Source organism: Caretta caretta, chromosome 1 (assembly GCF_965140235.1).
Source record: "Caretta caretta isolate rCarCar2 chromosome 1, rCarCar1.hap1, whole genome shotgun sequence".
Lineage (NCBI taxonomy): Eukaryota > Metazoa > Chordata > Testudines > Cheloniidae > Caretta > Caretta caretta.
In genome coordinates, this window is record NC_134206.1 from 262,087,792 (window position 1) to 262,108,877 (window position 21,086).

Sequence of the window (21,086 nt, forward strand, 5' to 3'; positions counted from 1 at the left end):
CACTGCTTTGGTAGACAAGGATAGAGCGGTGGCTTGGGGGAGCCTTCCACATGGCCTGGGATGCAACTGACTCAGCAGCCAGGGTGGTCGCCTCCATGTTGGCCATGAGGTGCAGCTACTGGTTGCAGTCCTCCAGGTTGTCCCAAGAGATGCAGGCCGCTATTCAGGACCTCCCTTTTGAGGGGGTGGGGTTCTTCTCTGAGCTCACAGACTCAAGGCTCCATGGCCTTAAAGACTCCCGTGCCACCCTCCGCTCCTTGGGCCTTCACACTCAGCAGGGCAGGAAGCCTTTCTGTTCTCTGCCCCTGCAGTCCAGGTCCTGTGGAAATCCCCGATCGGGTTCCTACAGGACAAAGGAGAGAGCTAAGGGGTCTAAGCAGCGACACCCGTAGTCTTCCCACCCATCTGCTCAGCCTGACCCTCCCAGAAACCAGGAAGGCCAGAAGCAGTCATTTTGATGGTGCGCTCGAGGACGACACCCCAGTCATTTAGAGTCATAGAATATCAGGATTGGAAGGGACCTCAGGAGGTCATCTCATCCAGCCCCCTGCTCAAAGCAGGACCAATCGCCAACTAAATCATCCCAGCCAGGGCTTTGTCAAGCCTGACCTTAAAAACCTCAAAGGAAGGAGATTCCACCACCTCCCTAGTTAACGCATTCCAGTGCTTCACCACCCTTCTAGTGAAAAAGTTTTTCCTAATGTCCAACCTAAACGTCCCCCACTGCAACTTGAGATCATTATTCCTTGTTCTGTCATCTGCTACCACTGAGAACAGTCTAGATCCATCCTCTTTGGAACCCCCTTTCAGGTAGTTGAACGCAGCTATCAAATCCCCCCCTCATTCTTCTCTTCTGCAGACTAAATCCCAGTTCCCTCAGCCTCTCCTCATACATCATGTGTTCCAGTCCCCTAATCATTTTTGTTGCCCTCCATTGGATGCTTTCCAATTTTTCCTCATCCTTCTTGTAGTGTGGGGCCCAAAACTGGACACAGTACTCCAGATGAGGCCTCACCAATGTCGAATAGAGGGGAACGATTGGATCCATCCTCCCTCTTTCTCCTCGACTGCCTTCACCTCTTCTGATCAGTCTGGTCTCGGCTAACCTGGAACTGCTGGGTGCTCAACACAATTTCTTCAGCCTACACCCTGCAATTTGTGGCCGACCCTCCTTCTCTTCCCCCTTCCCCATCCCGCTTCAGGGACCCTTCTCACGAGCAACTGCTTGTCCAGGAGATCAAAAACCTCCTGTGCCGGGGGCAGTAGAGGAGGTCCCTCAGGACATGAAGGGAAAGGGGTTCTACTCCGCTACTTCCTAATCCCGAAAGCAAAAGGGGGCCTCAGACTTATCTTGGCAAGTCTCTCAAGAACTTGAAGTATCACATGGTCTCCCTAGCCTCTATCATCCCCTCCCTGGATCTGGGAGACTGGTACGCCACCCTCGACTTCAAGGACACTTATTTCCATTTTCCCAGGGCGCAGGCGCTTTCTTTATCTTATGCTTTGCCAGCGCCATTTTCAATTCACAGCAATGCCCTTTGGTCTCTTGTCAGCCCCAAGAGTGTTCACAAAGTGCATAGTGGTAGTGGCTATTTATCTCCGGCATCAAGGTGTTCAACCCATATCTTGACAACTGGCTACTAAAGGGCTGGTCCCAGGATCAGGTGGGGTGGCTTCTCAATCTTTTTTTCCACCTGTCATGAGCTGGGGCTGGTAATAAATGAGAGAAACTCAACCTTAACTCCACTGCAGCGCATAGAATTAATTGGAGTGATGCTCAACTCTACTCGGGCCAGACCCTTCCTTCCTGAGGCTTGGTTCCAAGCCATGGTGGACCTCATCTCGTGCATGCAAGACCACCCTCTCACCATCGCTCACATGTGCCTGCAGTTTTTGGGACACATGGCAGCCTGCACATATGTGGTCTGGCGCGCATGGCTCTGCCTCAGGCTCCTGCGGGCATGGCTAGCATCTGTCTACATCCTCAACACGCACAGCATGGTCAGGGTTCCAGACCATGTACTGTCCTCACACACCTGGTGGCAGAATCCTGCATCAGTGTTGGAAGAAATCCCTTTCACTGCTTCATCCACGTTGGTGATCCTCATCTCTGATGCATCGGACCTGGGGTGGGGAGGCCACCTGGGCAATCTCTGCATGCCAGGTCATTTGTGCAGTCGCGATGGCACCCTACATTTCAACATCAGGGAGCTTAGAGTGGTTTGCCTGGCCTTCCAAGCCTTCCTACCTCACATAGAAAGCAAGATGGTTCAGGTCCTAACAGACAGCCCAGCAACTATGTTCTATATCAACAAGCAAGGCAGAGCCAGATTGTCTTCCCTTTGCCAGGAAGCCGTCAAGCTCTGGGACTTCTGTCTGCAGCATGACATCTGTCTCGTAGCTGCTCACCTTCCCGGGACCAAGAACACTTTGGTAGATCACCTCAGCAGGATCTTCTCATCTCACCACAAATGGTCCCTCCATCTGGAAGTGGTCAGCTTCATCTTCCACAAGTGGGGAACTTCCCAGGTGGACCTGTTCGTGTCCAGACAAAACAGGAAATGCCACATTTTCTTCTCGATTCGGGGGATCAACAGCGGCTCCCTGTCGGACACTTTTCCGCTCCTGTGCTTGGAGGCTCTGTTTTACACCTTCCCCCCATTATCGTTAATTCAGAGTCCTCATGAAGATCAAGCAGGACAGGGTGAAGATGATCCTCATGGCGCCAGCGTGGCCATGCCAGCACTGGTTCGGCACACTGCTGGATCTCTCGGTGGGTGCTCTGTTACAGCTACTGCTCCGGCTGGACCTGCTGTCCCAAAACCATGGCAGTCTTCTGCATCTGAACCTAGCGGCACTGCACCTGCTGGCATGGCTGCTGCATGTTTGAATGAGCAGGAGCAGAAGTGCTCAGCTGATGTCCAACAGGTCCTGTTGGGCAGTAAAAAGCCCTCCACCAGAGCAACTTACCTAGCCAAATGGAAGCGGTTCGCCTATTGGACCTCGATAAGGGCGTTCAACCCGAGCAAACCTTGCTGCTGTTAATCCTGGATTACCTTCTGCATCTCAAGCTCCAAGGCCTGTCCCTTTCATCTGTCAACGTCCACTTGGCTGCTATTTTGACCTTTTGTCCGCCGCTCAAGGGTAGGTCAATTTTCGCTCAGGACAGCCTGGTTCTTCAAGGGCCTTGAGCACCTCTACCTGCATGTCAAGGATCCCGTTCCTCTGTGGGACCTGAATCTGGTGCTGTCGCAGCACACGGAGATCTCCCTCCTCCTCCCCCCGTCTTCCCCCCCAGCCTCTGGCTTCCTGCTCTCTTCTCCTCCTGTCTGGAAGGTCACGTTCCTGATTGCAGTAACATCTGTCCGCCGGGTCTCTGAGATTAGGACGCTCACCTTGGAACTGCCCTCTACTGGTCTTTTACAAAGACAAGGTCCAGCTGAGGCCACACCTGTGATTTCTGCCCAAGGTAGTCCGTTTCATACGAGCCAGGACATTTTCTTACCTGTCTTTTTTTCCAAAGCCACATACGTTGGAGGAAGAGCGTAGGCTGCATTCCCTAGACATCAGGAGAGCGTTCACCTTCTACACTGAAAGGAGCAAGCCATTCTGCAAGTCCTTGCGGTGGATGACCAGGTGAAAGGTCGCACAGTGTCTGCTCAAAGAACTTCTTCTTGGATCACTGCCTGCATTTGCTACTGCTATGATAGGTGAAGGTGCCCCCTCCAGCATGCGTAACCTCCCACTCGACCAGGGCGCAAGCCTCTTCGGCAGCTTTTTTAGCCCAAGTGCCTATGCAGGACCTCTGTAGGGTGGCTACCTGGTCATCCGCCCATACGTTCATGTCCCACTATGCGCTTACCCAGCAGGCCTGGGATGATGCTGGCTTCAGTAGGGCAGTACTACAAGCTGCTAAACTCTGAACTCCAAGCCCAGCTCAGAGGATACTGCTTGTGAGTCACCTAGAATGGAATAGACATGGGCAAACACTCGAGGAAGAAAAAACAATTACCTACCTTTTGTAACTGTTGTTCTTCGAGATGTGTTGCTCATTTCCATTCCGTTACCCGCCTTCCTACCCCTTTTTCAGAGTTGCCAGCAAGAAGGAACTGAGAGGGCATAGGGTTAGCGGCGCCTAATATACTGACACATGAGCGCGGCACTCAAGGGGGCGCCACAGTCAATCCTACAGATACCACTAAGGTAAAAGTCTCCGACAACTGTGTGAGTGGGCGCGCACATACCTAGAATCGAATGGACATGAGCAACACATCTCAGAGAACAACAGTTACAAAAAGTAGGTATGGTAACCATTTTTCCCCTGGTTAAGCCATCTGCGGTACACACTCCCTCCAGTCCCTCTCATTCTGAGGATGATCAGGAAACAAAAAAGAGACAAGGCAACTTTCATCCTTGTAGCACTGGCCTGGCAGGGACAACATTGGTTCCAACCTTAATTAGCTCTCTCTTGGTCACCCATAACTTTCACTGGCTGAGGATCTCCTGGCTCAAAACCAGGACAGGTGTCTGCATCAAAACCTGCAGTCCCTGCACCTCACTGCATCAATGATCTCTGGTTGAGTAATTGTGAGAGATTACGAACCCTAGATGTCAAAGCCAGCTTGGTGAGCAGCAGGAAAGCAGCACCTGAGCCATGTATACAGCAGAATGGAAAACGTTTTTGATCTGGGTGGAATCTCACCATTTACCACCAAATCGCACAGAGATAGTCCAATATATGTATAATCAACTGCATCTAAAATCCTCTGATTTCTCAATTAGTTTTAGTCCACCTAACATGCATCTCTGCCGTGCACCTTCCCATGGATAGTTTCTGTGTTTTCACATCCCGTGGTTTCTAGATTTCTAAGGGGTCTTGTTAATGTGTACCTGCCTGTGTCTGATCTGGTACCGTTATGGGATCTGAATCTAGTACTGTCTTGCTTAAAGGCACTCCTTTTGAGCCCCTGGCAGCAACATTTCTTCTGCTGTTCTCAAAGAAACAGAGGGGTTCTTTGTAACAAATTCATGTATTCGGAGAGTTTCAGAGCTTCAGGTGCTTCTAGCTGACGCTCCTTTCACAGTTTTTCACAAAGTTAGTTTCTCTTAGGCTGCAGCCTGAATTTATGCCTAATGTAGTATCAGTATTCCATCTTAATCAGACTGTTAGTCTCCCAGTGTTCTTCCCAAATAGAGCCCTGCTGGGATACAAATTTATATCTGTGGATATAAATTGGTATCCACAGACCTGAAGGGCTCTAATGGGAAGTGTAGTGGTGAAAAGAGCAGTACTGTTGGGCTGCTGCTTCCAGGAACCAGTGCCCCATGCTCACAGCTCCTCTGACATGACTCTACTGGCTGCAGCCGTACCAGGCTCACTGGCTGCTGTCCCTGGTCACACTAGTGTGTTCGGGCGGCTCACACACCCCCTGAACAGGAGACGCAGACCGCTGAGTGGAAGTGATTCTTGTCTGGGAGCGTGCGTGCCACTTGAACGCACCAGCGCGACCAGGGACAGCTGCCGGTGAGTCTGGTGCCCGCCCCAGTGGACAGGGCTCGGAGCAGTACAGCCATGCCAGAGGAGCTGCTGGTGCTGGGTGCTGGCTCCTAGGAGTGGCAGCCCAAAGTGCTGCTCCTTTCACCACTGTGATTCCCAGTAGAGCCCTGCAGCTCTACAGATACAGATTTTTATGTCCACAGATATGAATTTGTATCCGCGCAGGGCTCTATTCCCAAGCCCTCATTCTCAAGGCTGAAGAAAAGCTTCACTCCTAGTGTGTTTGCAGTGCTTTGGCATTTTACCTGGACACTAGTTTTTCACAAAGTCTTGCAGGCTGTTTATAGCCTGTGCTCAGCATCTCATTGGATTTTGGACTGCAGATTTTGCTATGATCTTACGGTCTCTTCCACTATGGGTAATGGCACATTCCACTAGGGCTCATTCCACTTCATCAACCTCCCTAACCAGCATTCCTGTAGTGGACACCTGCAAAGCAGCAGTGTGGTTGGTACATGCCTTCTCCAGATGCTGATGTTAATGTAGTGTAATAAGTTGGTGCTTCAGTTTCTTTTCAAATAATCTGAAGTCCCTCCACTTGTAAGGAAACTGCTGGTGAGTCACCTGCAGTGGAAAGTATATGTGCATAATCATTGGAAGATGAAAAAACGGCTTCTTAACTGTACAGTAACTATTCTTTGAGATGTGTTGTGCACATATACATTCCCTGCTAATTCAGGCATTAGACAGCAGTGAAAAAGAGTAGAGGGAGGGGGCAATCATGCCCCTTTTATGCTCTACCTTGTGGTACAGCGGGCAGAGATCTCATATTTGAGTGCATTGGGTGTGCACGCTTGCAATGGAATGTATATGTGCACAACACATCTTGAAGAACAACAGTTAGTGTACATGTAAGTAAATGTTTTTTTCTGTATTCAGTATGTCATTTCACATTATGGGCTTCACATCAGACACTGTTAATCAGATTTGTGTCTTCCACAAAACCTAGCATTGCAGTGAGTGGTGTAAGCGCAATATGTTTGTCTCTTTTATATAGAGTGTGTAGGGGGTGTTTTCAACAGCTTTCAAATTTTACAGCAGATTCCTTGCTTCTGGCCATTACTCCAACTTTGCATGTATTTATTTTTCAAAAGTTTTCAAACCTGAAGAGTTGCGGCAGGCACTTATGCCAACACTGGAGGCGCTTTACCGGCAGGATCCTGAGTCCCTTCCTTTCAGACAGCCTGTGGACCCCCAACTACTAGGAATTCCTGTAAGTTTATTATCAAACTGTTTCCCTGCTTTTTAACTCCTAGCTTCTACTCCAGGACTTGTCTGCCTGAGGAGACCAAATGGCCTGCTGTAGTCCTGTCTCCATTTTTATATAGATGGTTTGGAAGAGTTTGGATTTAGGATTGGCATGTACCACATCTGTGGCATAGAGAAACTTATTTTTAAGGCTTATTTTTCTGTCTTCTGTTAAAGAGAAAATAAAAGAATGGGAAGACATCAAATTATTCTTATTGATGGAATCCTACATATACTGGCTTTTGCTGGACATTTGCAAACTGTCCTGTTTTTGCAGTGTCTCAAAGTCCTGGGAAACCAGGGAAGCCGTTCTCACCCTAAGTATGTGGCAACAGTTTAGTTTCTCAACTGTTCAGGAAGCTTATCAACGCTAAAATTTTTTGGAAAATTCATTTAAACAGTAACTTACATCATGCACTGTTAAATGCTATAGAAGTAGGGAAAAAAAAAACCCAGGTCAAGGTGGTTGGATCTAGCCAGTGCTTTTTGCAGCACATGATATTAAAACTGTGTGATTTAATTATTAACCAATTAGGAGTGCTTTTACTATTATTAACCAATTAAGTTATCAGTTCGCACAGATTATTAGCTTATTTGATGTGAGAATTATATGCAACACTAAGTATTTCCCCTGTTGTGCTGTTCAAATATGACCAATACTGTAGTAAATGAAACTACTAATTCACACTACTGTGGCTCTTTTGGGTAATGTTGATTGCTAATTTGGCTCCTGAACCAGAGGTCTGAGTATCATTGCGATAGACTAATTTCATTTCCTTGGTGCACACAAATATACCATGTATCAAAGGTTAAAACTCATGACAGCATCCTGCTTCAGGTGCTTTGGTCCACAATTCCTGCAAAGACCTGTTCAGTATGTACAGTCATTGTTCTATTTCACATGACTTCAATTTCAGTATTACACTTTCAGAACAATACTAAATTATATAATTGAATATCAAAATAAATAGATACACAATAAAAGTATGTAATAGAATAATAGTGATTGTAAATGTGGGCTTCTAGTCTCCCTGGCCATCTTAGTTTCTTGGATACTTTACTTTGCCCTTCCAACCTTGAAAATAATGGAAGGAAGGCCCTACATGGGTGGGACGACGTTGCTGAGAGAGCGCACTGTATGTCACAAATAGTCCATGGTTGGCATTACTCAGCTCTTTTTTGTTCTAGGGTTGGTACTTCTAATGCTTGCAAGAGTATTGAAGAGGAATCTTGCTAAAGAACACACACGCTATCATGTTGTAATACATTTTCTCTGATCTTGTTTGAAATGCCGCTCATTCTTGCAGGATTACTTTGATATAGTAAAGAACCCCATGGACCTCTCTACCATCAAGAGGAAGCTAGACACAGGACAGTACCAGGAGCCGTGGCAATATGTGGATGATATCTGGCTCATGTTCAACAACGCCTGGCTCTATAACCGCAAGACATCCCGCGTGTATAAGTACTGCTCCAGACTGGCAGAGGTGTTTGAACAAGAAATTGATCCTGTTATGCAGAGCCTTGGTTATTGCTGTGGGAGAAAGGTAAGGAAGGGCAACTTCCTTAAACCTTTTTCCCATCTCCATGTGTAATATATAATATGAAAGAGCATAGGAGCAGCAGTCAGTGGGAGCTGTTGGTGCTCAGAACTTCTGCAAATCAAGCCACTTATTTAAATATTTAAGGGCAAAAAAAAAGTCAGTGAATCTGAGACCTGTCAGCCGGCTCAGGCTATGGAGCTAAAAATAGCAGTGTCAATGTTCCCGCTCGGGCTCGGAGACCCATTCCCTTTTGCCAGGTTTCAGAGCCTGTGCTCCAGTCCAACCAGGAATGTCTGCGCTGCTGTTTTTAGCCCTGTACCATGAGCCCAGGTCAGTTGAACCAGGCTCTAACACTTGCTAATGGAATTCTTTGCAGTGTTAGATGTGACCTTAGACTCTAATTTTAGGTGTCCATTTTAAAATCTTGGTCATAAAATATCTAATACTACACAAACGGCTTAAAACCAACATTTTTTTACTTTATACACTAGAAGCAAGCTTGTGAGGATATGTATTAAGGCTAAACATAGTTTGGAATCGGTACATCAGCTTTTCTGAGTGTTATAATAAAGTGATCTCTCTGTGGTATTATATAATTGACTCACCCAATCATGGAATAGGGAAGTGGATTCCCTGCTGGGGAAAAGTGTATAAAGAAATGGCTAACTTGTAAATGACAGCTGAACAGAATATTTTTATAGTGTTAACATTCAATATAGACTCTCATACGGTACTGTTCAGATCTGTGCACAGAATGGTGCAGTTTTAGTAATCCAGATCTTCGCTGTATGGGTCATACCCACTTCTCAGGGAGAGCCAGTGGAAACATGCATGAATACTAAGAAAGTTTCTCTTTCTGCAGTTAGAGTTCTCGCCACAGACTTTGTGTTGCTATGGCAAACAGCTGTGCACAATTCCTCGAGATGCCACTTATTACAGTTACCAGAACAGGTAAGTAAAACTGGTTACAGCATGCATCACCAATCAATCTATGGGCAGAAGCATGCCTGTATATGTATGCATCCTTCATACATGTGTATACCTTCATGTCACATTCTAAATTTCTGGAAATATCTTGAACAGCTTACATTGTGAACTAGCAAGCTGCCATTCTGCAAAAAAGCTTGTTGCACCCTTTGCTCTTATTCCTTTGTCTTCCAAAAAAAAAAAAAAAAAAACACTTGTGGTATTCAGTAGATTTTTATCCTGTAGTTAGATTTTGTTTTCATCAGTATATTATGCTATCATAAATTATATCGCCCTTCCTCCTTGCCAAACAGTACACAACAATCCTTCAGCAGATAAGTTAGTAACTTTTTTTGTGCAGTGAACTTCTGATCATATTCAGCAAGTAACTGGTTCTCTGTGCTATTGTTATGAAGAATTTTGCAGTGAATAACATAGCTGTCTTTGACACATACTTCATTAATTATTCAAACCTTGCTGAGGGAATTAGTGCTTTTATCATCACAAGCCCCCTTGAGTGAATTGTTGCGTTTCTGTGGCTGTCAGCAACAATATAAAATACTGTCACTTCCAAAACTCTCTTCCTGGCTAGTATGTTTGACCTGCAGTTTATTAAAGGATTAAAACCTCTTTGACTTCCCAGGGAAGGTTTCTTGCTAGATATTTCTTATTATCCTGAAAGAACACTATGCTTAACATTCAGGCATGGCAGCCCTTGGTTTGTTACTAAACGCTTCAGTCTAAACAGAGGGATGGAGATATCTTCCAGTTATGCCACCTTTTATTCAGTGTGGTTCTTGCTTTCTGTTCTCTGGTCTGGCACCTTCCAAAGAAATAAGTTTTTCATCCTGAAGCCAGCCAGGTCTTTCAGGAGAGGAAGTATATTCAGCCTGTAGGGGTGGAAAGAATTATTGAGAATCTGCAGAACAGTAGTTGCATCCAGCCCTCTTTGACTGCAGGGAGAGGGTTGCTGCAATGCATCAAGGGAGGTTTTTAGGGGTAGGAATGGAGGAGTGGAGAAAAGAGGTCATAGTGTCTCATAAAAAGAAATCTGAATCTGAAGGTTCAGTAGTTTTATATGCAAGAACATTTCATGCCATGAGTCAATAGTTTTTCTTCATGTGCCGTCCTTTGGTGAGCACTAAATGGACTGGAAGAATCTTCTTCCTAAACCCACACTTGCTTTCATAACTTGAGTGTCATTCACTTCTGATCTTTAAATAAATGTGTGTATGTAATATATAAACTGTGCATATATAATATATGTTTAAGTAAAATCATGATTCAGCTTCCATCTGTAATGGAGGGAGCTCAGAGAGGATAAAGTGACCTCTTTAGCTTTACAGATCCCATAGCGTTGGTTTGTGTTGCTTTATGATAAACTGTCACAGCTTGTTTTGTTTTATTCTTTGTTCCTTTTGTTTTTAGATGTTTTGTACACTCCAGTTAACATGATTAGTAATGGAGACACTGTAGTTTCAATAGACTTTTGAGGGGTGGGGAACAGATCTTGAATAAAACACTCTAGTTTCATTCAAATACAAATAAACACCACAGAATGGCTTCATTTTGTTGATATCTAAACTATTTTGTGTCTCAAAATTGGGGCATGGCAATACTGTGTGAATCTAGAGCAGTATGAATGCAATTAATACATTTCAAATACCTGTGTTACATATAATTTGACAGACCTAAAACAAATGGATGGTGGTGTTGAGGACTGATTACTGTCCCTTTAAATTGATGGAAGTGAGACTCTTGTAGCTTATTGCAAGTCATGGGGTCCACTTCAGTGAGGAGAGAATCCTGTGGCCCTTCAGTCTTTGAGTGTTTTTTTTAAGGTGGAAGATTCCCCCTTCTGGTCATCTCCTAGCAGATGCTCTTGCAGACAGAATTGCTATCCTGATACAGATGCCAGAGTAGCAATCCATCCTTCCTTCTACCCTCTTCCCTTTCCTCATTTTGATTCTTTGCTTTATATGGCATTGCTTTTTAAAATGAAGAGGGTGCGGGTATGCTAAAATGGAATACTCTTTTGTTTTATTTGCTATAATCAGTTGCTGCTTGTGATTCCATTTGAGATTTAATGCTAATCTGTGCTTTGCCTTGGCTTTCTGCTTTGTGTTGTCTTGTCCTGCTTTTGTGTTTTTTGTTTTTGTCCTACAACCCCCATTTCTTTGTTTGTTCGTGTGTGTGTTATTTTTTTATTTCTCCTTCATGCTTGTCGTTGTCTGCACTTGGCTTTGATTGCAAAAAAACCAAACCAAAAAACCAAACCAACCAAACACAAACTGTGGGGCCCATAAATCTACATCATTGAATATCCCTGTCGCCGTTGATGACCTGCTCTCTGCTCCCGTCCCCTCCTTGGCCTGCTGTGATTGGTGGCTCCGTTGCTTGGCTTGGGCTGTGTTGTGTGGACGGAACAGTTCACCCAAATATGGCCTTCTTGCTGACAGGTATCATTTCTGTGAGAAGTGCTTCAATGAAATCCAGGGGGAGAGCGTTTCTCTGGGGGATGACCCATCACAACCGCAAACGTGAGTAGCCATATATCTGCTTGGGATAGTTATTTATATATTTTTGTGATAGTTCTGATCTATAGCATGGTCTAAAATGCACTCCCAAAGGTTAGGAAGTACCTAGGCAATGAAGGGGTTTGCTTTAATCTTACTTCAAGAGTTGGACCAAATATAGAGCGAGGGAAGAAGCTTGAAAATCTGGATTTTATCATAAGTGTGGGTGAGGACACCTGTCTTTCAAATCCTGGACAATACTATGGTAAGGGGAAAGGAGTAATCACCTCTTTCAAAACTTATACTATTAGGGAAGGAAAGGAATATCACTTTAAAAAGAGGTCAGGAAATATCTTCACGTGAAAATTGACAGTTTTTAGAGGGTAGGGTGCATAGCAAACATCCTTCTAGATCTCAGCCCTTCTGCTTTTGGGAGGGTTTTTCTGTTCACTCTTCTGCCTTGTTCTCTGCCTAAAACTACAAGCAAGAATAACTCAGTTTTACCATTCAGATATTTAAGACCCTTTTTATTGGAGCAGCATCTTATAATCATGTAAGACAGAGGTGGGCATACTTTGTCCTGGGGCCACATCCGCCCCTCCAGACATTTTAATCCAGCCCTTGAGCTCCCGTCGGGAAGCAGGGTCTGGAACTTGCCCCGCTCCGGTGCTCCAGCTGGGGAGTGGGGTCGGGGTCTTGCCCCACTCTGCACGGCTGCCGGAAGCAGCAGCACGTCCCCCCTCCGGCTCCTACATGTAGGGGCAGCCAGAGGGCACCGCATGCTGCCCCCACCCCAAGCGCCATCCCCGCAGCTCCCATTGGCCAGGAACCGCAGCCAATGGGAGCTGCAGGGGCAGCGCCTGCAGACAGGGCAGTGTGCAGAGCTGTCTGGCCGCACCTCCGTGTAGGAGCCAGAGAGGGGACATGCCGCTGTTTCTGGGAGCTGCTTGAGGTAAGCGCTGCCCGGAGCTGCCCCCTTGACCCTCTCCCATGTCCCAACCCCCTGCCCCAGCCCTGATCTCCCTCCCACTCTCCAAACCTCTCTGTCCCAGCCCAGAACACCTCCTGCACCCCCAACCCCTCATCCACAGCCCCACCCCAGAGCTCACACCCCCAGCCAGAGCCCTCATCCCCTCCTGCACCCCAATCCCCATTTTTGTAAGAATTCATGGCCCGCCATACAATTTCCATACCCAGATGTGGTCCTCAGGCCAAAAAATTTTCCCACCCCGATGTAAGAGATGCTGCACAGTTGCTGATGGGCAGACGTTTTGGAGAGCTTGACATGGATTTAATTGGCTTTTGTATAGTAATAGTAGTGAAAGTGATGCTCTGACAACTGCTAAGACATTGTTTGCTTCCTCATGGCTTGCAACAGAGAATTCCAGTGAGGAAGGAAACCAATAGGATGAGCAGATGAGTGCAGAGTTGTTAGTTTGCAGATCAGGGCGAGTATTGGACTCTCCAGGGAAACTCCTTGGGGCAAGGTGTCAAGTAGATTCTATAGGGGGAAAGAGAGAGGGAACTCTGAAAATTCTGAATCTGGGTGATTGGAAACTGGCATATAGAAAGGAAGGTACAAGATGATGCCTTCGACTGGAAGCAAAAGTTGTCAAAAGCAGGAAATGGCCAAATCTTGGTCACAGTAAGGGATATGCTACTATTTAGAGTAGCTGCAGAGGGATCATTTACACCTAGGGTCGCTGTGGGAGCACTTGTCAATTTTCTGTGGGTCAGAGAGAGGAACTGGGTGTTGTGGCCTTGGTGTGCTAGTCAGCATTTCCAGTAGTGTCCCTAGAATTCCAATAGTGTCCCTAGGAGTAATGGTCTCAAGTTGCAGTGGGGGAGGTTTAGGTTGGACATTAGGAAAAACTTTTTCACTAGGAGGGTGGTGAAGCAATGGAATGCGTTACCTAGGGAGGTGGTGGAATCTCCTTCCTTTGACGTTTTTAAGGTCAGGCTTGACAAAGCCCTGGCTGGGATGATTTAGTTGGGGATTGGTCCTGCTTTGAGCAGGGGGTTGAACTAGATGACCTTCTGAGGTCCCTTCCAACCCTGATATTCTATGATTCTGTGAATCAAGGGTAACAGTTTACTCACATTAAACAAGTTTTATAATAATCTGAGATCTGTAAGACTTCTAGAACATATGAACTGCCACTTGCCAATCAGCAATGTATAAACCACCTTGCACATAAATTAGGCAAGTGAATAGCACAATTTGCAAAAGTGTCAAGTAGAATGAAGAAAGGTGGCCCTCTGTGGTGAGTGCGGCTTAATTTCTGTACACCAAATTTGGTAATATAATTGCAAATACAAATAGTTGAACTGTATTCATTATTAAATTTAACTAGTAAATGGTGTTGAAATGTCTATTGACAGTAGTAAAATGAAGAAAATAATTTATAATTTGTGGTGTACTCCCCCATCCTATAAATAAGTGGCTACTACATAATGAATTTGAAAGTCGTCTCCTTCAAATGAGTCAGTAGTTAAATTTTTTGGTATGCCACCACTCCTTGTTTCATATTAATTTTGGTGCAGCCTGTAAACTCATTGGACTCAAAGTAATGGGACCTCTCTCCCTATCGTCTCCCCCGACAGCATGTTTTTAGAAGAAAAGGGTTGGGAGAGAATATTAATAAAACCAGAACTTTTTGATGTGTGAGATGAGGAATAGCATGCAACTTCTGAGATGATAGGGAGGGTTGGCCCTTTTATATAAATCTCATATTTTTGGGGAAGGATGACTGCATCTTGCAAAACCCAGGCTGAACCCTGAAATAGAGGGAGTAGGAAGGGGAAGCAATCCCATGCAACTTGGACTGATTCCCTGTTCCTATGATAACTTCAGTGCATGCTTCTCTCCACACGCTCAACCCCTCCAAATCGCACAGCTCTACTTACTGAAGTTCAGTGTGGTTTTAGGTATTGATAGTTCAAAGCTACTTAGTTCTTTGGACCAATGTTACTATGCCATAAGCCACGTCCCAGATATTCATGGCTGGGACCCCATCACCAAAAGACTCATAAAGGTTGGAGGGATTTTTCTGTTAAATAGATGGGTAAAAAGATATAGTCAAGATTAAGTGAAAAGCGATACAGTTGGGTACCAGTGCCAGGCTGCCGGGGGAAGCAGATGTTTCTTTTTGAAGTGTTACTCCAGGAGAAGGCTATTATAACTGGTCTCATTGTGGAAGGGGTCTGAATAACCCAGGTTGTTTTTGAGAATAGAGTATTCCCTACACAATAATAGCTTATACCAGTTTTTCCATAGATCCTTGTAGGATCCTCATAGAGGAAAGATATATTTCATAAACTAACCCAAAACTAAATTTTAAAAGGCTTTCAAAAAATGAAATGTAAAACTGAGCCCCAAACTGAGATAGCTATATGCCATTCCAGGGTGTGCATTTAGATTACTGGTGCACTTCTCAGATTCAAATCTACCTGAGGCATGCACTAGTAGTCACTCTCCAATAGAAGAGCATCCTTGCCGCAGGGAGGAGTAAACACATACTTTGTGCTCAGCCATCTCATTATGAACTCTTTCTTATTCCTTTCCTCACAGCATCATAAACACTTAAGAAATCCAGTTACAGTGAATGTGCCTGGGTACGCTCAAGATGTGGGAAATTAGTGTACTATGAATGCTTATCTTATGTCACAACTAAGTTATCATCTATCTCTTTCTCCTTAGTACGATAAACAAAGAACAGTTTTCTAAGAGGAAAAATGATACACTAGATCCTGAACTGTAAGTAACACTCTGGCAACTCAACTTACTTATTTTTAAATCTATATCCCCATTCTCCTTGTTCACCCCCTGTGGAAAAACCCATCACTTCATAGTTTTCTTAGCTTAATGCTGCTCCATTAGTTGGCCAGCAGGGGCTGGTGGGCAAGCACCAAGTTTTGCATTCTGTCCTGAGACTCCAGATCATCACAGGTCTACCTAAGAAAATGAAATCCTGAGGTTATGGACTGCTGGACTTGCAGAGTCCATTTCACTCTTCTTGAATTCTGATGTTTGATAGAAAACTGCATGCAGATAGCTGTGCTACTTGAAGCTCTTTCTTTTGGTGTAGTTCAGGGGTGGCCAAACTTACTGACCCTCTGAGCTGCATACAACAGTCTTCAGAAGTTCAAGAGCCATGGCACACCTGATGGGGCTTGGGGTTTCAGCTCTGTGAGAGGCACCTCATGGGGCTCGGGGCTTCAACCCTGCTCCTGCTGAAGCCCTCTGCCCCAGCAGGTGCACCCTGTGGAGCTAAAGCCCCGAGACCCACCTCCTCACAGGGCAGAAGTCCCCCCCCACCACCCCGCTGCAAGGCAGAGGGCCAAACCCCTCCTTCCCTCCCCTCTTACCCCCTGGTAGGTGGAGAATGGGTAGGGGCTCAGCGAGCCACACTTCAATGGTAAAAGAGCTGAATGTGGCTCATGAGCCACAGTTTGGCCACCCCAGTACAGTGCATGGAGAGGTCAAAATTAATATCAGATCATTCTGCAGCAGCATTTTTCTGCTCTTGGTTTCTATAATCTTCCTACTTTGCAGGGAGCTATACCAGAAGGACAGGGTATGTTAAATTATACAGAGTTGGCTGCTATTCTAGCCTTCTTGCTGGAGAAACAGTAGTGGACATTCAGGTGCTGGAGCCAGTGGTGACCAGATAGCAATCTGTTTCCCCTACATCTCACCAGTGCTTTTTTTATCACCTTTTAGCCCCTTAATCCAGATCCTAATTCAGCTACCCACATTGCAGCTGCTAAAATGTCTCTTAATTTCTAATGACTAGGTCAGAGGGGCACATGCCTACCCTGGGATCAGTCAGTGTTGCTTTTCAATTTGGCAAAGGTCATGGAAGGAAAGACTGGAAATGTGGCTCATAACCCTATCCCTTCCATCATTGTAGTAGTACCTCTGCAGTCCAAAGAGTAAAATTCAGAGGCTGCTTCTGATCTCAGGCATCTAGCACAAATGACACCGGTCCACCCTTAGATCTCTGAACTCTCAAGGAACAGGGTCCCTGTCTCCCTTTGATTCTTTGTGTTAGGGAAGGCATGAGGTACGAGTTTTAGTAAACATTTATCTTTGAAATATTGCTAACTTAAGTAACCCTGTAATTAGTGTCATTGATTTAATGTGCTCTCCCTACTTATTTTCTGACATCCAGGTTTGTTGAATGTATAGAGTGTGGGAGAAAAATGCACCAGATCTGTGTGCTTCATAATGAAATAATCTGGCCATCTGGGTGAGTTTCTTGCTGTTTTTCCTTCCATGCTTGAATAGATGACATTTGGTTGCTATACAGGTGTTGATGTGTATATACCTATATTTTGATATATTACTTATATATATATAAAATATGAGAGACATTCCATTAGCTGTTAAAATTTTAAACAATATCCATGCCAATGTCAAGTAAACTTAAATAATGGATGGTGTCTTGATTTAAAATGTTCTGCATTTCTTACCATTGCTGATCACTAGGATACCTTTATGTAAAAGAAGAACTTCTAGATATTAGTTCAGTAAGTCATGATTGTCGTTAACCAGGAATGCTGATGTCATAATTACTAAATTGCCATTGCTTTATGTTGGTCTGTTTTCCTTACTCTTTGGGATATGTGTTTCTGTGTTATATAAACTTCAGTTTAAACACTTGCATCGCTGAAGAATAGAACTGGCAGACTGTATCTTCTTGACCCCAGCTAGTGAGCAGTTTACATCCTGAAAAGGTCTAAACCTCCAATTTTATCTTAGCAGGACTTGCTGTAGATCTTTCTTAATCAGGAAACTCAAAAATACAAAAGACTTTAGTAAACTTAAATTCTATTAGTATTTCCTAGTTATAGTGATTAAGATAACAAATGATCAATTATAATTCTGGTGTAAGTAAATTTCTGTAAAAAACTCAAATAGTTTGTTCTGATTGCACAATTTGGGGATTTGCCATTTTGCTACTCCTATTCCTCTTTTTATAAGGGTGGTTGGCCCTGAACTGCTTGGGGAAGAATCCTACAGTTGTCTGGAATCTTTGTGTACTAGAATCCTAGAATTTTCTATATCATATCAGACCATTAGTTCCTCTAAGCAGGATCCTGTCTCCATTAGTGTTAATACCTGAGGTTTCAGAGGAATAAGCTCATATTGTAAAGGTCAACTGTGTTCATGCTCTGGTCATTCAGCTTTCTCCTATTCTGTCTTGAAAAGCTCCAAATGTTAAGATGACAGTAACTTTCCACTGGTAGAGTTACTGCCATTCTCTTCCTTCTGTCCTCAGTTTTATCCAAAATTTTCAGTGTGGCTGTTCCCTAGTCTTCAACATCTGGTAGAATGTTTTCTTTCTGATATTTCAAACCCATGTCATGAATCTTACTATGAGTACCTTAAAAAAAAAAAAAAAAAAAAGAGGACTTGTGGCACCTTAGAGACTAACAAATTTATTTGAGCATAAGCTTTCGTGAGCTACAGCTCACTTCATTGGATGCATTCAGTGGAAAATACCTTAGCAGCATTAGGTATGGGGTTATTCATTCCTTTTTCTCGTTTCCACTTCAGCTTTGTGTGTGATGGCTGCTTAAAGAAAACAGGACGAACCAGAAAAGAGAACAAATTCTCTGCTAAAAGTAAGTTCTCCTGATACTTGTTCAGAGAACATTTCAGGTGTATTAGCTAAGTGCTTAACAATGTATTGGGAGAGAGGGGAAACTTTCCTGTCCCTCTTGTATTTTTTTAAGAATTTTAAGCTTTTACTTAAATTCTGGGATTCCATGTGTTTTGGGATAGAGATGGGAAGATAATTTCAGCCAGATCACTTCCCTAGTATTTATTCAAAATGCACACATCCAACTTATTAATCAGTACCAGGTTTACAATGGCTGCTGCTGGGCCCATGCTCAAAAGAGGGCCTGGCCCACTCCACTTGCGCTGTGCACGGAGCAGCTGGCTCCTCTCTATCCCCGGCTCACGACCACCCCACCACTCGCTCCTCTTGACCTGCCAGCCAGGGCTTCTGTCTGCCCCTGGCCCCGCCTGCTGGCCCCTTCCCACCCCCTGGCCCCTCCTCCCAGCCCATTGCTTGCTCCTTTTGGCCGGCTGAGGGCTCCTCTCTGCCCCCGTCACTGACCAGCAGCTGCCAGTGGAGACTGGGGCAGAGGGGAGGCAGCTGCCACTCCAGGCTGGTGACCATCTGCTTTGGGCTCCCTGGGGCAGGGCCTTCCTCTCCCTGCTGCTTTGTGGAAGCATCTGGCTGGGGAAATTGGAGGCTGCCCTTTTCCCACACCGCTCCATTGCCCATGCAAGGAAATGTCTCCTCCACTGTGAGCACCATCAACACCAGGCGGGTAGGGTTGAGTGGGGCCACTCTTTGCTCCCAAGTTTCAGCTGTCCTGACCCCTAGCACTGTGCTGGCAGGGATGGGGATCCCTGCTCTGTGCTGGCAGGGGCAGGGTGTGGGTCTGTGATGGGGGGGATGCTGAGATGTGAGGGGGTAGGAGGCTCTGGGCAGTGGGGGAGGTTTGTGTGTTCTGGGGTGCTAGGCAGTGGGGTCTGCTTGGGGGGGGTGCTGTGTAGTTGTGGTGGGGCTGTGGGGAAGGGTACTGGGCAGTGGTGGGGGGGAGATCTGTGTGTTGGGATGCTGGGCAGTGAGGGGTCTGTGTGTGGTGCTGGGGAGTTGTAATGGGGCTGACTGCGGGGGGGGGGTGCAGAGCGCTGTGCATTTGTTGGAGGGGGGGGAGGGGAGATGCTCGGTGGGGTGGTTGTGTGGTACAGCATGGACCCGCACGGGGAAGGGGCACCTTGGCAGCACAGGGATTGGCGGGCCAGTGTGCATCTGGCAACTGCCAGTTTGTAAACACTGCCTTCACACTGGGCAGAGTGGGGTCGCCCACGCCATGCCTTGCCCCCAGCCGGCCTCTTGCTCCAAGGCCCTCATAGGGGCCCACAAATATGTTTTGTGCCAGGTCAACAAAAGATTAATCCGGCCCTGTTACTAATATAATGGTTATGGGGACTGTTAATGTGGGATACAGAGCCTTTTACCTCAGTCACTAATATTACTAGTGTTGGGGAGTGGCTCCTCTATGATTGCTGTCTTGCTTAAATGTGAAGACAATACATTCAAGTCATCCCCGAAGTACTGTTCCCTCTAAGCTGTGCGCGTGTGCGCACGCACACAGATCCAAATCCTGCGCACATGGTTAAACACCACATGCACAAAAAATGAAATACTCACTTGGGCGCATTTGCCTTATGGCGCACAAATTTGAACTCTGCTTCAAATATTTGCATAGAAGAAATTTTTTGCGCCATGGCTTGTCAAAAATTAGAGGGAACATTGTCCCACAGCTGGCACCTCTAGAAGTCTTGGCAGAGCAGACTATTTGGTTTTGACCACAGAAACAAAACCACTCTTTACTAGAGGTGGCTTCTCCTTGGGCAGGATTGATATCAGGATGAAGGCAAAGTGTGGGAAGCTTGTACTGTCATTGTCTGTTCTTTAGACGGAGATGATTTTGAAAGCTTTTCAGTCTGACTCCTTTCACTCAGCTTTAAATTGCATTTTTAAAAGTTGAGTAAATAGTTGCATTTAATTTTGCTCATATTCATAAAAACAGCCCAAACAAAACTTGACTGACACTGGGGTGTTAGCAATTGCACAGTATAAAAGTTCTATCTTTGTAGTGAGCTTTTCTGACAAAGGGCAAGGAGGAGATTTAGAGAACTGAATTGTCTTGAAATGTTGAAAAAATAGTTGGGTTTGCATCTTAGCCATCCCAGAGCTTTTTTCTTCAACTGCATTCTCATAAAATGGAAACCAACCCACTTTGAGACTAGTGCTTCAAGTTAGACCATCTGTATGCTTTTTCCATAATCCACGTGTCCTGGATTTACTGAGAACACTGTGAGGAATGGGAGGGCTGCTTCCAATTTTGTTTAATTAGCTGGGGTTTCCAGTTACTTACTTACAAATTTTACTCTCAATGCTGTTGTGCAGTGGGGATTTTCAAGAATGTGCCAAATGTGAAAATGGGAGGCTGTGGACAAGAAACTGTTAATATTGCAGGAGTATCTACAGGCTCAAAAAGAGATTGAGGCCTCTTTGTGTTCTTACGTGGACTATCAGTTTCAGATACTCCTTCAGATGCCTGTATACTTGCTCTTCCTTTGTTTAGGTTTTGTTTGAAAGGAGAGATGACTGTAATCCTTGTGGATATAAATGGAATAGTTCTATTTAGAAGGGGTTTTTATTT

At 45.2% G+C, this 21,086-nt stretch overlaps 1 protein-coding gene across 3 annotated transcripts in view; it reads left to right on the plus strand.

The window, feature by feature from the left end:
* EP300 (EP300 lysine acetyltransferase) overlaps nt 1–21,086 on the plus strand; it is a 133,182-nt gene that overhangs the window by 96,229 nt on the left and 15,867 nt on the right. For all 3 annotated transcript variants that reach the window (XM_048834977.2, XM_075124197.1, XM_048834982.2), the window contains exons 17-23: nt 6,652–6,770; nt 8,113–8,352; nt 9,212–9,300; nt 11,775–11,855; nt 15,532–15,588; nt 17,006–17,083; nt 18,394–18,461. In XM_048834977.2, the coding sequence (XP_048690934.1) occupies nt 6,652–6,770; nt 8,113–8,352; nt 9,212–9,300; nt 11,775–11,855; nt 15,532–15,588; nt 17,006–17,083; nt 18,394–18,461 (732 nt within the window). The remainder of the gene's footprint in view (nt 1–6,651; nt 6,771–8,112; nt 8,353–9,211; nt 9,301–11,774; nt 11,856–15,531; nt 15,589–17,005; nt 17,084–18,393; nt 18,462–21,086) is intronic.